We start from the raw sequence: 14,870 nt of genomic DNA, 5'->3' as shown, positions 1-14,870 counted from the left end.
AACGTGATTGTCTAAATACATTTCATGAGCGATCTTTCATTGTGAGGCATAGTTCTACATATTAAACCAGATAAAACAGATTATTACATTATAGAACTAATTAATCAGACCCATACAGCTGTACGTCTCTTTGGGTTACCCCAATTAAGTCGGGAGATCAGTCGGTTGGAAGGTTCATAAAATAGTTACTAATGCACCCAAGACACCGTCAGACGGCTATTATAGTGATAGAAATAGCCTATGGCCTGATGTCCTTTTCTAGAACAAACCTGCTGCTATCCGACATTCGACAACATGCGCCCATTCAACAGGCGTTTTCCAACACTTACCGACGTAAGTGCGGTGGAAAGCTACCTTTATACATCTCTCCTCTTTTTCTTCAGTGAGCCATTACTATTTTGCCTATCGTTGTGTGAAGTGACCAGCATGGCAGCCAGCATTGCACGAGGAGCCCACTGGTCCCCAGCAGCGTACCTGGACGGAGTTGAGCCTGCAGTAGCCGTTGAGGGGGAAGCGGATGACGTGCGTGGGGTCCTGGTTCCAGCCGGCGTTGACCGAGTTGCACATGACGTCTCCAGTCTCGGGGAAGATCTCCTCGATGAGGACCTTCTCCCCGCTGAGGGCGATCCTCTCGCCCAGGTCGGGTGTGACGCGCACCACCAGGCAGTCACAGGGCGTGGACAACCTTCGGTTTTCGCCATCCTGCTTCCAGCACTCCAGCGCTTTGATCATGGGCGCCAGCTGGTAATAACGCGCCTCCTCATACAGCAGGCGGAAATCCTGAGAATACAGGTAAAAGAAAGAGAGAGAGATTGGATCACTTGAGTGTAATTGAACCAGGGAGTCATCGGAATTATGTTGGCTAAAAGTCTAAAAGCCTGACTATAGCTACAAAATGGTTTGAACTTGCCAAGCTACTTCTTGGCCTTCCATCTAGAACCCATTTAGGGTGGGATGGCTCAGGGTATAAGACAGAGTACAGCAACTTGCAATATGCCTAGTCTACAGGATACACTACTCCATAGTGACACCCATGTACCTGTCTAACTACTTCAAAAACGTCAAGTCCACAATATCAGAGGGAGCTCTACAGATCACGTTCAACCCAGATTTGGCACGAACAAGGGTTTCAATTTGTTATCCTGCTATATGCCACCAATGTAGAATGCTCTACCAACCGCCATAAAGAAGTGTGAATCCCTACTCTCTTTCAAAACCGCTCTAAAAGAACACTTTTAGAGCTGCAATTTGGAACTGGCCAGGGTTGCACATAACTGGTGTGCCAGTGCGCATCCGTCGTCAAAATGCGTGCAGATCAAAGGCATGGAGGCACTTTTGCGTACCAAGAGCTGGGGCCGCTAGGACGGGAATTTACTTCCTGAGAATCCTGATATAACATTCCGGTGCATACAGTCAGGCACTCTTGAAGAAGCAAGCCCCATTACGAGCTCTGGTGTCACGTACTACAAATCTATCTATCTACATCCTGTAAGTAGACTTAGATATATATAAATAGTGTTGACTAATCATTACCGCAAGCTACATCTCCAGGTACTTATCTGAGAACCAGCCCAAAAAGGTTACCCCTGTGTGTGTCTATCAGTCTATCTATCTGTCTATCTGTCTATCTATCTATCTATCTATCTATCTATCTATCTATCTATCTATCTATCTATCTATCTATCTATCTATCTATCTATCTATCTATCTATCTATCTATCTATCTATCTATCTATCTATCTATCTATCGTGTATATTAACTGAAGGATTAACTAATTGTAAACCAAAGCAACAGCTTATAAGTAAAATAAAGGCCTACCATAATTAGACTAAGGCTAAGCTAGTGGAAAGGTCATAGGGTCACTCAGATGGTTAGGGCTCATCCATCCGGGAGCATGCATGCACTCACTACGTTTCATGGGAAGCCAGCCTGCAGTTTGTGAGATATCTTGCTTGGCACTAAAGTGTTGGGCAGACAAAGTGTTGGATAGACCAACTGACTTCGCCATCCTTAGAGCATCACCACTAGCAGAGCTAGCATGACCTAGCATGACCTTTGTTTGTCCTCTAGTTACGCAGAGTATCTCATGGAACTGAGCATGGTTCTCACACATGTTTGTGGGGTCTCATCCACGGGACGTCTGTCTCAATAAGCCAAGCGGTGCCAACAACTGCTGTTGCAGTAGCTTTTGGCTGAGCCGGGCTATCCATTAGCATGTTTCAGCAAAGCTGACTCCAGCAAGGCCGTCAGCAAGGCTCCAGTGAAGTGGGATGGAGAGCATTCCTGTGTGCAGACAGAGTCTGCAGCAGATTGCCTGACAACCCCCCCCTTCGGGCTGGGCCTTTGCTGGGGGCCATTTGCCCCGGCACTCTTCTCTCTAATTTCCCACAAGACCAGATGGTACCATCATTCAGCACTACCATAGAAAATACAGAGGAGGAAGAGTCGAAGGAGGTTCACTGTTTGAGGAGGCAGATAGGAGGTGATAGGAGAATGATATGGTGTGAGCACATGGGGACATGAGGACAATTCATGAGCCGAGGAGAATTTTAATGTATTCCTTGCGTGGAGGGGATTTTTATGGTAATGTGACTTGTGGCCTGATGTTAAGCTCCTATTACAACATGATTTAATTGGAGGAAAATGTCACTAAAATGTTGTAAATCCATCTTGTGAAGCAATTAGTAATTAATGAAGCTGTGTTTCTGATTAGTGTTTCGCAGTGACAAAGAAAGACGGCTTAATCCATGTCTTTGCTCATGGTTAGCTCTTGCTTGCTTTCATAGTTTATTCTTAAAATTACGTTTGTGTTCCTTGGCTCTCGGCTACAGTTTGTTTTATTGTATGCAATGGTAGGGGGTGAAATACAGTTATCAGTCTGGTAACTTGATTTCCCCTTAATGCACTTCCCGCACTGAAGGCAAAGGCCACCTTTAGCGTGACATTGATGTGTTGCTATACCATGATGCCCATCAGGCTAATGCCACCCGTGTCTGATCAAGCTTTTCATAGCATACATAAAATTTTAAGTTGGACATCTTGGCTTTCTTACCTTTAGTTTATACTAAACTTTATGCTACTTACTGTGTTATACTGAGACTTTAAAAACTGCTTTTGGAGTGATATTTGTGTGTGTGGACTGCATCATCACTGTCTGTGGTGGGTGCTGGGAGCTAACAAGGATGGGGTGGTTGGGGACCCAGACCTTTTCTCTGGAGCCCTGCTGGGTACAGAGACGGGACGTTGTGGCAGCGGGCGGCCCGGCCCATTGACACACTGATGCCTCTGTTGTGAAGAACAAGCCTGTAAAAGCTCCACTCACCAACCCCCCCCCCCAACCTTTTAACCCCTCATGTATCACCCTTCATCTTAGAGTGAACTCCAATATGACACCCCAAAACCTGTCTGAGCTGAATTGAGGGCTGATGCAACACATCTTAAACTTGCAGTCTAATATTCAAGATGATAGAATATTAAAGGGATGTCACGCTGTGTGTGTGTGTGTGTGTGTGTGTGTGTGTGTGTGTGTGTGTGGTGTTGGGGGGGGGGGGGGGGTTCCCTCCTCCTCTCCTCTCTCTCTCCTCTCGTTCCCTCTCTCCTGGTCCTTTCTCGCTGTAGCTGACAAAACGCACAATGAGACGCTTGCCTTCGGGCGGCGCTCTGTATCAAAGTGTAGCTCCTCATCCTTCACAGGTCTGAAGCCATGGATGGATATGTTTTTAACTGGGGCCTGTCTGCAAGGCACCTTAGTCAATTTGGAGCTGTGTGGAAAACAACAGTCTACTTCTACTATTACTACTACTGCTACCACCACTACTATTACTACCAGTAAGACGCCCCAAAGCACTTTCACTTGTGCCACTCATGCGAAAGGTTTAGCCGTACAGTATGTCATAGGAATGCTATGTCCCCCTGCAGTTTCCTCAGGTCCTGACGACTGTCTGCAACCCACAACTTACATAGCCCTGGCTAGGCCACCGGGCCTGGTGGAGATATGAGTTCCCACGGACCACACCTTTCTAGGTACTGCTGTTGTCCTGCTACTATTAATTCTACAATACCACTGCTAGTAGTAATGATACTGTTGGCAGCTCTATGAGACAATACACCCCGCCCACCCCCTCCCTCAATCCCCAGTCCAGTGTCTAGTCAGACTTGTTAGTTTCAAAATAATGACCCTTTAAATATGCCGTCCCGATTTTGGGTAGTCCACTTCAATATAGGCAAACATTTCATTTCAATAGCGGAAATAGCTGATCTACAAGCACTCACATTGCACTGCAATACAAAAAAAATCCACATGTCGTATCTGGGAACTGTGGTGACACACAATTCAGTGGTTTTCAGTTTTTCCATTCAATAACCGACACAATAAATTCCCATCCATTCCAAAAAGCATATCTAATACAGTGGACCTGTGACAAATAGAACCATTTAGCGTGGCGCAAACGTCAGAAAATATAGTATTTGGGTATATAGAAGTCGTAAAGTCCCTTAACACAGAAATGGCATAACACAAAACACCTCACAAACGTACCCTCATGCTTCTGACTGCGCATTGCTTACACACTTACACGTGACTAATTGTAGTTTGAATAATGAGACGAAAGTCGGAGCGGTATTAAAATGGTGAATATTTCGATGCAGTGATGCATGCTAAAAGAAAATGTGCTCCTTTCTTTTTCTATTCTGCTCAGACTTTCACGTTGGTTTAGTAAAACACACAGCAGCACCGTGGCTGCCAGCAGCGCACCGCGGCCGGCCCTGGGGCGACGGGAGGCCTGATTGTGTTCAGATAAGGACATGCTCAATTCTGCCTCGCACTATTTGCATTTTTTTTTCTCACCCCTCCTGCTTTTTCCGACTTCACGCAAATTGAAAGGTATGCAGATCAACGCTGGCTTTTTATTTGGTGTGTGGAGGGGGAGTTTGGTGTGTGTGTGTGTGTGCGCGCATGCGTGTGTGTGTGCGTGCTACTGTGCGTGTTCGTGGGGGGGGGGGGGGGGGAGTAATGAGTTGAAACAATGAGGTCTGACGCGTTGTGTTGGGCCATGGTGCCTGATTGGACTGTCAAGACTTCACATGGAGGGAGTCGTGGGGTTGGGGGAGGGATGGGTGAGAGAGAGGGAGTCGTGTGGTTGGGGAGGGATGGGCGAGAGAGAGCAACTCCCACAAATATAATCAAAACCAATTCAGGTTGTCATTTCCCCAAAAGAAAAGAACACAGAATAAAATCCTCAGTGTCTGAGAGGGTACAAATGGAACCACATGGACCCACAGAGTTCCAGTTTGGTTCCAGTTGTACCCTCTCAGTGTTGTACTGCTGTTGGAGGTCTGGCTCTGGCCCAGACTTCACTGCACAAGCCCTCAGAGTTTGCCCTCTGGCTTCTAGCTATAGCGCGATCAGCCTCGCCTAGTTACCCTTAAACAGAATAATCATGAACATTTCCCACAGGAAAGGACATGCACATTACAGTAGAATACACAGTCAAATCATAGTAAAACCTTTAACTCTGAAATTGTAAAAATAGATAATTATTACTGTGTAGAGCTGAAAGGTAAGTTGTTTTCCTTGGTAAGAATAATAAACATTTAAAACTGCAATCTGGAACTTATTTTAATGATTACAACACTATTTTAACCAATCTGTATAGTAGAGCAATTTTAGCGATTTTACTCATATGGATGTGCAGAATCAACTGACTGTGAAAAAAATATATATACTGTACTTCCATGAGCCATGGGTAGCGGGAGTGATGTAGCGGGAGTGATGTAGCGGGAGTGATGTAGCGGGAGTGATGTAGCGGGAGTGATGTGGCGGGAGTGATGTGGTGGGAGTGACGTGACTGACGTCAGGACTTGGGTACTCTATTTCAGTTTAGTCTTAATTCCTGCTAGCGTTACATACATTCAAGTCTCGCGTGGCTTAACTGTTGTCTCCCACAATTTCCAAATGCTTCCAGCCATACAGTGTGGAGCACGGAAGCTCTTTTGATAATTAAGGGGGAAAGCGGAAATGCAGCAGAAATGGAAATTAAAAAATAAAACAAAGATATTTTTTAATATATTTTCGTGAACCAAAATGACGAACGGATGCCAACTTCCTAACTCCGATTTTGGGAGGTGTAGTTCCAGACTTGATAGCTTTCAGAGATTGTGGAATAGTTGTCTGGCTACGTGAGACTACATACATTCTAAATAGATAAAATATCTATATTCAAGTAGGCTATAGACCCCTTTGGGACCCTCCCCGACAAAGTAGCCTATAGCGTATAGAGTTTAAGTGGTGACTGCAATCTGCAGTGTTGCCAAAGACAGTATTGAACCATAACAGGGGGGGTCCATGTTGTGTGCTCGCTATAGGCCTTAGCACAGGAGCTCTTTCATTCACGCTGTAAAAACACGAGCCAGGTGTGCACTGCCACAGTGGGCTAATATGAGCTAACCAGCTCTAATGACCTAGATATACCAAGGTGTGTGTGTGTGTGTGTGTGTGGCCATGCATGTAGGCCTGTGTGTGTGTGTGTGTGTGTGTGTGTGTGTGTGTGTGTGTGTGTGTGTGTGTGTGTGTGTGTGTGTGTGTGTGTGTGTGTGTGTGTGTGTGTGTGTGTGTGTGTGTGTGTGTGTGTGTGTGTGTGTGTGTGTGTGTGTGTGTGTGTGCGTGTGCGTGCATGCGAATATGCATGTACCTGTGTGTGTCTTGTCCTGTGCATGGTAGGGTGGACCTGAGCATGACAGTGCCATGGTAGGGGGGTTTGTTTCCCCATTGGGACCGCCCATGCTAAAAATGGACGGCCTCGTTGGGAGACTGCGGCACTGTGGAAAGGTGCTTTGGACAAAAGCATCCATCAAGTGATGGCTATCAAGGTGTGTGTGTGTGTGTGTGTGTGTGTGTGTGTGTGTGTGTGTGTTAGTGAGTGTGTGTGTGTGTGTGTGTGTGTGTGTGTGTGCGTGTGTGTGTTTGTGTGCAGTGCTGCGTACTGTTCAAAGATACACGGTAAACATCACCTGCGTAGCGTATGATTGCGTGCGTGTGTGTGTTATTTAACTTAATTAATGAGCTGCATCACCTTTCCGCCAGACTAATTACCACAGCCACCCCAGTTGCTTTCTGTGTCTTCGGCAGCCAGAGCTCCAGCAGTGGATCTCTCCCAGCCAAGACCTCTGGGTGCCAGAGAGAGCTGGCTGTGTTGGTTTCAGTGTGTGTGTGGGAGTCAGCCATCAGAGAGCGGGCAGAGCAAGGGGGTATACAGGCTATTTCACCTGTGTTCACCTCTATAGAAATAGGCTTCAGAGGGAAAAACAACAGCTCAGGGCATTGGCACACATCGCAGGGCCATGCTCCAGTTAGCCGCGCTTTCCTCCTCTCCTCTCCTCCTTCCCCTTTCCTACCTCCAGTCTGTTTGTATCAAAAATGATTTCATATTTCATTCCCAAAATACCGTGATGGCTTGGTTATATTTACAGGTAACAGGTAAATGGATGTGTGGAGTACAGTGCTGTGGAAGGTTAGGTTAATTTGGATGCATGCATGTGTGTATTCCTGGCACGTTTAAGGTCACCAAGCGTTGTACAGCAGCTGTGAGAAGTATGTACTTAGTTTTGGGACCTGTGTACAAAATTGTGACCCAAAAATATGGGGGAAACTCCCCCCTGTCAGGTGTAAAGGAGCAACTTGGACACTCAGGCATGAAGGGAGCATGAGTTAAGTCCGTTGCTCTCCCCATGTTGGCGGAGGGTGTGTAGAGCCCAGGATCACAGTAGATGATTGACACAGGGGTGAAAAACGGGTTACAAAATCGTGGGATAAAAAAAAAAAAAAAAAAAAAAGAATCAATTAAAAATGAGTTGAAGAGAGGGAGAAGAAAATGATTGTTTTGTGCTTAAGTTCACTGTTAAGCCTGCAACAAAACGTGTACAGTGCAGTGTACAGTAACCCTCTGTTTTGGGAATCCAAAGACGGAAAAGGCTGATACAAATGGCCATAATGCCAGAGTATACTGAGGCTACATCCACACTAATATGTCACATTTTCACTATACAGTAGCTTCCATAGTTGTACTTGTACTTGTATAGGCTTATGTCATTGGAAATGTTTGCTTCCTAATTGGGTCTAATCAGTCACGCTGTATCCTTACGTGATTCGTCACATCCCTATCACGTGAACCTTTTTCGGAAGAAAACAAACATCATCAGCCTTGACTGAGCCTTGACCAACCATGGTCATGATTGCGGCCCGGGGTTTCATTCATTAACAGTTCTACTGCGTAACCCGCGTTCCCCGCTATTTAATTCAATATTATACGCTGCCTAGATTGCCTTTGGAGCATACGCCGAAGTATTTGCAGCTTTGTTGGACGAAAATCCGGCGAAAAATAGTCAGATGGTTTGTTGTTGAAGAGAAAAACAGGCCGCCATTACAATGCGAGACAAGAACCACCTCCACAGCATGTTCAAACAAACCCCTCGTTCACTTGCATTGAGCTCATTTTCCCAGAAGCCCTAGCAGCCGAGAGCATGGCTTGATTTCCGGTTTCGTCATCATAACGCGACGGCCTCATCACCAGGTCCGCGACAAATCCGCTCTTTCTTTTTAATTATTTTTAAACGGCGAATTAAACAACAAATAGTGGGTTTAGCGTATTATGCAGGGGGGAACATTGGATTAAACAATTTAAAGCCCTGAAAGTGTTAATTTGGTTGACTCAATGCACACTGCCTGTACAGCGACACATAAAGTCATTGTCGTGACTGTATCGTTTTGGAATCCTCACATGATCAGTCACAATAGACCTGTTTTCAAATTCCTAGAAGGAAACGTCCTTTCATTGGGTTTATTTGCTAAAGCTAATTAATTAGGTTGGCTACAAAGTTGGTTTTGTCTTTGCCACTTTTCTAGTATAGTTGTATCTGTGGGTATGTGTGCAATCTTGTGGTTTAGTCGGTTGTTTTATAGCGGTTTCACATCAGAATGACGCCAGAGAAGTGTTGTTTTAGCTCTAATGTGCGTTCCTGGGAGCGACTGCAGCTCTGCCTGACAGTCGAGTGGGCGTGGAACAACAATAATATGTACGTCGTGGGAGATCTTATTGAGTATACTGGCAACAGTGTTGGGGAAATGTTTGCTGCTGGTGGTTCTTAATGGGGAAAATGTAAATTGTAAATGCTCCAAGCAACCAAGACTCTAAATGCTCCAAGCAACCAAGACTCTGATGCCTCCGGGCTGTGGAAAGACTTCACCCCTCAGTCAGGACTGCAGCTCACCTCTTCAGAATCTACCTCACCCCCCATAGCACTCCTTATTTCCTTGTATCACATACCTGTTAATTGGATAGATGCTACTGTAGTTACACTATGCAGAATTATGTTGGTCACTTGTTCACAAATGCTATATGTATAGGCTATTAGGCATATATTATTTAGACAGATTTATACAATTAGCTTGATCACTAATGTTAATTATGTTATTTAGATGTTAAGTTGCAGAACTTAATTGTGTTCTGTCCCTTCGTACAGTACAGTACATGACCATTTGCCACGTTGCTTGTTAACTAGTGTTCACGTCACTTAATCTGATCTTACACTTTGAAAGTCATTCTCGGTAAGAGTGTCTGCTAAATGCATAATTTGTCTTGCAAATATGATATATGGACCACTTTTTATATACACAGTATGGCAATGCAACTACCAATAAATACATATTCTCCATTCTAATCTACAGTAAAGCAATTACATTTTACATATCGTAGGCATTTAGCTGATGCTCTTACAGAGATGGCAAAACGTAGGATACATTTACTTTAACCCATTTTGGGCGGGAACCCCTTTTGGTGTTTTAAAGCATTATGTTATACTTTAGCTATTGAAAAATAGCAAATCTACAAGCTCATAGCTATGAACTTGTAGGTCGAGCGGACGTTTTTAGCTAAAATCTTTGCTTCTGGGGGTCCCTGGAACGACATTTTCAGATGGGGGTCGGTGGCCAATTACACATAATTTTTCAGGTTCTTGACATGAAATATTGATAACCACTGATATAGAAACATGAGGTTTTTCAGAAGAAAATACATTAAAAAAAAAACGACGTCAGGCCTAAATGGGTTAAAGGAACCATAATGGTGTCCCAATAATTATGTGTCATTTTGTACAACATCCATTTACAACCATGGCCACTTATTTTACATAAATCCAGATAATTTTGACCTAAATTGCTTTCTTTTTTTAGATCTCGTATTACATTTGCTCCATATTAATGCAAGCCTTTGGTTCATAGTCATTTAAATCTATTGAAATGTAGTCAAATTCTTCCCAACCGTTTCCCTTTGGCTTTACTGTGATCAGGATTGTAACAGAAGAGCAGAACCAAGTACAGTATCATGCAGGTCACCGATTGGCTGAAAGTTACAGCTGTGAATAGAATGTCCAATCAATGCCAGCCAGAGACACTTTGGCCAATCGGATGCAGCCGAGGAAACATTTGCTTTACACAGCCTAAACTGTATGGCTAAACTGTGTGCCTAAACTGAACGCCCAAACATGACTCATTGTGAGATTGTAGATCAGCTATTCTCAGCAATGAGATTAGCTGTAGAAGAACAGACCCTTCGGGGACTGCTACAGTGTAGGTGAATATTAGTGGCTAGCTCCACATTGGCAACTTACATCAACCTGGAGCACCTGGGAGTTAATAACAAGCGAACATAGAAACTGCTTTTTGCATGTAAAATGGAAGAGATTTGGTATCAAGGTGCAAATTATTATGGCTTGTAGTAGAGTAATACACTGTTTAGTAAGGTAGGTTTGGCAATCTATGAAAGCGTATACTGAATGCACACAATGTTTGTTAAAGCTGAGAAGTACCAATTGACAAGCATTACATTCAAAGATTTGTACAAATAGTTGTGAGCCACAAACAGCAGATCTACAAGGTGTGTGTCATATAGCACGACGTGTTGTCACTGTTGTGTGAACTTGTAGGTCGGCTATTTCCAGTTCACGACAGGATCAAAAACAGCTAGGGTACGTATGAATTGCCCATAACATTCAAAACCACGCACCTGAACAGTTGAAATAACAAATATTCTCATGTCCACTGAACATTACATTTTAGTAAAAAGCGCAATGTAACAAAACAATAGAAGACCACGCTACTACTACCGCTGGGCAGAGGAACTCTCCAAACACTTCTTTTCTTTTCTTTTGTCTCAAACATTGAGAGCTGATAAAACACACACATACCACCACACACTGCAAAGTATGCTCTGGTGTGGAGTGGACATACCTTGAAGTCATCTGGAAGGAGCAGTTTGCTTGTCCTGAGGAAGCTGAGAATGTAGCGAAATATCTCCCCGTCCCGATCTATGAAGTAGTGCTGCTTCAAGCTGTCCAGCACGATGGGCTCTGTGCCGTTGAACAGGCGGCTGATTCTGTAAAAATTGAAACACACATACAGTAGAAGCACGTGCGCGCGCACACACACGCACACACACACATACACACACACACACACACACACACACACATTGGAATGAGCACCGTCAGCCAATGCATGAAACAATTACCATCCATTTAGTTTTCAATTTTATTAGCGCTAAGCTTGAAAATGTATTAGCCTCCCTGGTTGAAACAAGAGGCTTAAGGCACAGCTCCTCCATTCCAGACCTGTTTGAAGTCAGTGAGTGTCCCTTTTTCCAAAGATTACAACAGCATATGTACACACACTCTCTGCTACATGTGTCTCTCCTTTTGTGTACTTATAGAAATCAATGGAATATGTTCAGCTGAATGAGATAACCGACAGTGAGAGATGTGACATACTGTATTGTCTCTGTCGGGCAGAAACCTTGTATCTACATCTCCATGTGTCACAATGCGATGCCAGGTTGAATGTGGTTAAGTCTCTGTGGGTTTTATTGATATTTAAACATCAAAAACATATTAACGTGAGCTTGTGACTCAATAATAATTACATTGGATCCATTGGAACGCTGGTTCTCTTTTTCTATTTTGTGAAAAGTAATGGTTTTGGACATGCAAGGTTTCCACCCAGACAGCGAATATATTATGTATTGATGTGATACGCTAATAAGATATGCTAACAAGACCTCCACAGAAAGATACACAGGTTCATTTTGTTACATTTTAAACGCACTGGGTTATGAAGATAAATGAACACTGAGCGTTGTATAAAGACATAGGACTCACAGACACGAATGATATAGTGCACGAATGATATTTGAGATTATATGAGCAAAGATATAGTATTTTTACCGTGTGGACTTGTAATACATGGATGGATGTAGGGTGTGTTGTATCTAGGAATGGGCTAATACTGTTATTTTGACAGAGACATTTGTGACTCTTTTTGATACAGAGAAAGTCATGGCGGCAAGACTATACTTAGACCGCCACGATTAATTAAAGAATGGTTGTTATATGCCAGGATTTCCCCTGTTCAACCCTTATTTTGAAGATCCAAAACACAGCGACCGGATGTTGACATAATGGTGTGTGTTGTCGGATTAGGTGTGTGTTGTCGGATTAGGATTTCTCATCGCTAGCCGATGAGAAATAGAGTGCAATAAGCCTTGTTTTGACCAGAAATGCCGCCTGGGACAGGGAATTAGAGATGAAAGCGACTGTAAAGCGTGGGTGCGTGCACGCGCACAGATGGCGCAGCCCAGTAGCCACCCAAAGCTAATGTCAGTAGCTGATCAAAACATGTACAGTATACAACTGAATTAACTCATTTGCGTGTATTGGTGGTCGGCCAGACTAATCAATTAACGTAGATTTATAACGCTTATTGCCGGGGGACTATCCATAACTACAAACTATATAGCCAAATTAAGATCTGTGCTATAATTGTTGGTAGGCCTGTTACATACCTTGAAAGATGCCCAGACCAAGAGCATGCTTATAGACTGGCGAAAGACAGACTAAAGAACTCTTTTGTATATCAGTCTGTCCTGCTTTTAAACCAAAATCGTAATTTCCTGTCAGCCTACTGTCTGTCCTTCTATAAAAAATATAAAATACAGCCACAAAATAAAATTAATTCAATGACTTAGCCTCGGTCAGAAACGGTTACATTTTACTTCTACTGTTTGAATTATGTGTTGTGAATGTGAACCTTTAAAAATATCTGCACACATATATTAAAACTTTGCTCCTCTACACACCGGCAATACTATTTCATGCCAAGCTACCCAGAATGACTGGATACTGAGTTTGCTGTACATTTGTATTTGCGAACGCAGTGAGCACTTAAGCTTACTATGAGACCTAGCAGATCATGTCTGTGTGTCTGTCTGTCCCGCTTGCCCATATATGGAGCTGAGTGATTACGTCACCATGACTCAGCCATAACCATATAAGGAGTCCCCAAAGCAGCTATACGTCCAAAACCCAATATTTACGAGCTGCGTTCGCTTCCCGCGTTTGCGCGTCTTACTGGTGATATTATTCTATGTATTGCATGTCCCTTTACACTGTATGTGAGGTCCTGTTATGCCAGCACCATGTGTGGTGCAAGTATACATATACCGTAGCCTTACAATGTGTCTGCAACATTGCCACCATGTACATTTATCATACAAATAAAGCAATTCTGATAGGCGGAATGTGCTACCGACTGCGTGTAGCCGTTCAACAATCACAATCATGAATACATGTTGTGGGGAGACCTGAAAACATTAGTGGAAATGCCACCACAGAAGAAAAGAACACGTTGGCCTTTTGAAATGTACACTTAATGTCAATGAACCATGTTAGAAAGAAAATAAATAAGTAGGAATACACAAGCGACACAGTTATATGACATGGAGCCATGGCATATGATTACATTGTGTGGTGAAAACTCAATTTCCACTTTTGCTGTGTGAGTGTGAGTGTGAGTGTGAGTGTGAGTGTGAGTGTGTGTGTGTGTGTGTGTGTGTGTGTGTGTGTGTGTGTGTGTGTGTGTGTGTGTGTGTGTGTGTGTGTGTGTGTGCGCTTACTACCTGTCAATTAATCCGCATAATTATTTGATTTATTTTATATGTTGGGACCCAGCTCATAAAAATAAAAATAATAAAATGATATATGAAGGTTCTATGGATTATTGCCAAGATGTTGGCATAATAAAGACACCTGTTGCCTCACAGTGTCCAAGACTATGTGCTGAGATTAAGGACTTGTGGTTATGAAGTTAGCTACAGGGGGCTCATCAAGGCAAAGACTGGAAATTGCTCCAATCTTTTAGCTTTCATCACAGCATGTCTGCACCCTGCCTCTAGATATGTACGGACAGATATTCATTTCTCTAAACCTTGGGCTGTGTTGCTGCTGCTGTCTCTTACCTATACAGGATCCGTACCCTCCATGTAAAAAACCAGTAGGACAGTATGTAAATATATTTTCTAATATATAGGTGTCACTGCCTTTAATATAGTATAATATGTCTCTGTGAAGAGTAGGAGTGACTTGTTACATGATGCGGATATCTTCATCATACACATTGTCAAATGCAATGTGTTGACACGATAAACTTTAAGTCTATGGTTTATAGATGGCCTTATTTTTGCCCTTAGTTCTTACTCTAATTGTATGCAGGAGAGTACTCTGGAAAGCCTGCTCCTCGTGCTGTATGAATTATGCTAAACTAAAGATTTACCCAACAAAACTGTTGAAGGTAACCTGCTTAATGGCTTCACAGTACATTTATATGGTCTTCCTCAGAAACAGCTCTTGGCAGGGCACTGCATTACTTTTATTATCATCATTTGATGTAATCAGCACTTTAATCACTCATAACAGCTTCCAGGTCGGCTGACAAGAGTCGCACGACGAAGAAAATCAGTCCTATTCATGCACGTGCCCATACAGTGCA

At 43.4% G+C, this 14,870-nt stretch overlaps 1 protein-coding gene across 3 annotated transcripts in view; it reads right to left on the bottom strand.

Annotated features, from left to right (window-relative positions):
- Positions 1-14,870, bottom strand: part of kctd15b (potassium channel tetramerization domain containing 15b) — a gene marked incomplete at its 5' end in the record, with an annotated part of 41,754 nt that overhangs the window by 18,931 nt on the left and 7,953 nt on the right. For all 3 annotated transcript variants that reach the window (XM_080772209.1, XM_080772210.1, XM_080772208.1), the window contains 2 exons: positions 475-780; positions 11,283-11,427. In XM_080772209.1, the coding sequence (XP_080628335.1) occupies positions 475-780; positions 11,283-11,427 (451 nt within the window). The remainder of the gene's footprint in view (positions 1-474; positions 781-11,282; positions 11,428-14,870) is intronic.

The sequence above is a fragment of the Protomyctophum bolini genome, assembly GCF_963924005.1.
Source record: "Protomyctophum bolini genome assembly, chromosome: 1".
Lineage (NCBI taxonomy): Eukaryota > Metazoa > Chordata > Actinopteri > Myctophiformes > Myctophidae > Protomyctophum > Protomyctophum bolini.
This window is presented reverse-complemented; position numbering and strand designations above follow the sequence as displayed.